The sequence below is a fragment of the Stegastes partitus genome, unplaced genomic scaffold, assembly GCF_000690725.1.
Source record: "Stegastes partitus isolate 25-593 unplaced genomic scaffold, Stegastes_partitus-1.0.2 Scaffold1380, whole genome shotgun sequence".
NCBI classification, from domain to species: domain Eukaryota; kingdom Metazoa; phylum Chordata; class Actinopteri; family Pomacentridae; genus Stegastes; species Stegastes partitus.
The window spans coordinates 147,694-150,131 of NW_007579111.1; the positions used below are offsets into that span (position 1 = coordinate 147,694).

General features: G+C 52.1%; 1 protein-coding gene across 1 annotated transcript in view; it reads right to left on the minus strand.

Moving 5' to 3' along the window:
• nisch (nischarin) overlaps nt 1-2,438 on the minus strand; it is a 20,565-nt gene that overhangs the window by 5,752 nt on the left and 12,375 nt on the right. The window contains exons 17-19 of the mRNA XM_008299093.1: nt 2,037-2,341; nt 1,118-1,371; nt 39-448 (exon numbers count right to left, since the gene is read on the minus strand). Coding sequence (XP_008297315.1) covers nt 39-448; nt 1,118-1,371; nt 2,037-2,341 — 969 coding nt within the window. The remainder of the gene's footprint in view (nt 1-38; nt 449-1,117; nt 1,372-2,036; nt 2,342-2,438) is intronic.

A 2,438-nucleotide genomic window follows, 5' to 3' on the forward strand; every position in this document is an offset into this window, starting at 1 on the left:
ACCTGTTGGTACCGCCCGGTATTCCTCCCAGACTGTACCTGTGGAGGTGTTGTGGGTCGGGGCAGGTTCTGGTTCCGTCCCTGAGCCGAGCTTCTCTCTCTGAAGGGTGAAGAACCACAGAACCGAGGGGCAGCCGGGCCAGCCGGCACCAGGAGGCCTGGTGGAGCTCGGAGCTGCTCCTCTCCTGCGCCGCCAGCTGCCTCAGGTCCATCTTCAGAACCCAGAGGTGTCGGTGGGTCAGGAAGAGGAGCGCCGGTGGGCCGGATCCCCCAGGCGAGACCTCGGGGAGCAGCGGGTGAGTGTTGGGGGCCGAGGAGGAGGAGAGCAGGTGGGCAGGAAACCCTCCCTTAGCTCCACGGCTCTCCTCCAGCTCCCAGGAGCCGATCAGCGACGGAGGGAGCAGTTGGGGGGCGCCGAGCAGCTCTGGGTCGGGCCGAACCTCCACGGCCTGGAAGTGAAGGACAAGGTTTTACATCTAGTGGAGTCAGCACACAGAAAAAGAACAACGTTCTGCTAAAATCAGACCTATAGAACATCGACAGAACTTTAACAGTCTGTCTTCTTTGAATTAACCTAAAAATCACAAAATAATATAAATTTATGTGTTGCCTATAAGAAAATAAAACGGTTAAAACTGTGAAGAAAGTTTCTTACATCAGACACGTTTGCTTTTATTTTAAAGAATAAATGATTCTGACAAGGACTGAAAACGGTTTTTGTTAAATTACAGAAACATCTAAAAATCACAGGAAAAAAAGTCCAAATTTACGTATTTGTAAAGTAAAAACTGCCGTGAGACCTGAAAACCTGCATTTATACAAACAGTGACCTGTTCTTCAGGATCACAGCGACGTTGTGTTTAAACCAGCTGACTGATGTCGAGCTTGTGTCTGAGTGTTAAAGCGTTCCTCACATGTTCCTCACATGTTCCTACAGTGTAGATCCTCGACACGCAGCGTGGACCAGGTGTTGTCTGAACACCGTGACACTGCCAGAACATTAGTTCTACGTTGTTCAGCTCAGAATCGAAAACAGGCTCAACCAGCTCTTCAGAACTTTGCCTGATTCTGATTCTGTTTCTGCGGTCCGTTCTGGAAACTAAAGCGGCGTCAGATACCTTTTCTGCTGTAACCGGTGTTAAGACGAGCTGCTCTCTGACCTGGATCAGCGCCGCCAGCTCGGTTCTGGTCTGTCGGAGCTGCTCGGCCTCGGAGAAGACGTACCAGCGGCTCGGCCCGGCTCGCAGGCCGAAGCCCAGGCAGGAGTCGGGGAGCACGGCCGGAGAGGAGAGCTGGAGCTGAGAGTACGGAACCAGGAGGTCCACCTGCAGGCCGGACAGAACCTCCTCCATGGACCGGCTCTGGTTCTGGTCTGGGAACAGGAGGACCACACATCCTGAACATGAGGTCTGAATCCGACTGTCTTCTGGACTAAACAAAACTTCATCAGCTCTCAAACATCTGAACTTCTTCTGAAGACTTCAGCAACAATCACAGCGTCAGTCAGAAACGGTGAAGACAGAACCGAGCTCAGCTTCCCAGCAGCTGTCTGCGGAGATTAAAAATAAACCTTTTGCTCTGAACAGGTTCTGTACAAGCTCCTGCTCTCAAGGGTCCACATGATGTGGACGAGACACGAGCACAAAGACAGAGAGAGGAAGACACAACACGACACAACACAAAAGAGATAAATGAGACGGAAAACAACACAACACTAGAAAAACTACACACACAATAGACAATTTTCACTCATTTTACTCCTGGACTAACATAAACTCTCCACTTAAGATGGGAACACAGAATATTCTGCGTTTCTTCCAGAAACACGATCAGACGTCCTGATTTCTTTGTGCTGATCTAACGAAGCTCATTACACTCCTGGTGTCATGTTTCCTCCTCAACCACTCAGTGAACTGTGTTCAACAGCGTTTAGGGAAACAGAAGCTTCGTTTTCTTTGGAAAAGACGAAAACACTTGAGTGTGACAAGCTTCAGATGAAACTATTCAGCCAATCATCAGTGAGTCCGTCTTGCTCACCTGCGTCCTGATTGGTCCCCGTAGAGTCATGTGACAGGAAGAGCAGGCCCAGCAGCCGGTCAGTCAGAACCAGGCAGGCCTCCCTCTGCTCCAGCTCCTCCTGCTCCACCCGAACACAGCAGCACCACAGAACCCGGCGGACCCGGACCTCCTCCTCCTGCTGCTCCTCCTCGCCCGGCGCCACCTGCAGGCCAGCAGGCTCCTCTGAAGCAGCAGGGGGCAGCGAGGAGGACGAGGAGGAGCAGAACGCCTCCTCCAGCGAGTCGTCCAGACCCATCTCGAAGTAGCCGTCCCTGGAGCCGGGACTGGGACAGAACCAGCAGAACCAGCAGTGAGTCTGTCTGGGCTTTAGCTTTAGCAAAAGATACCTAGATTCTGGGTCTGTCTGACTGTGCTGTGTGT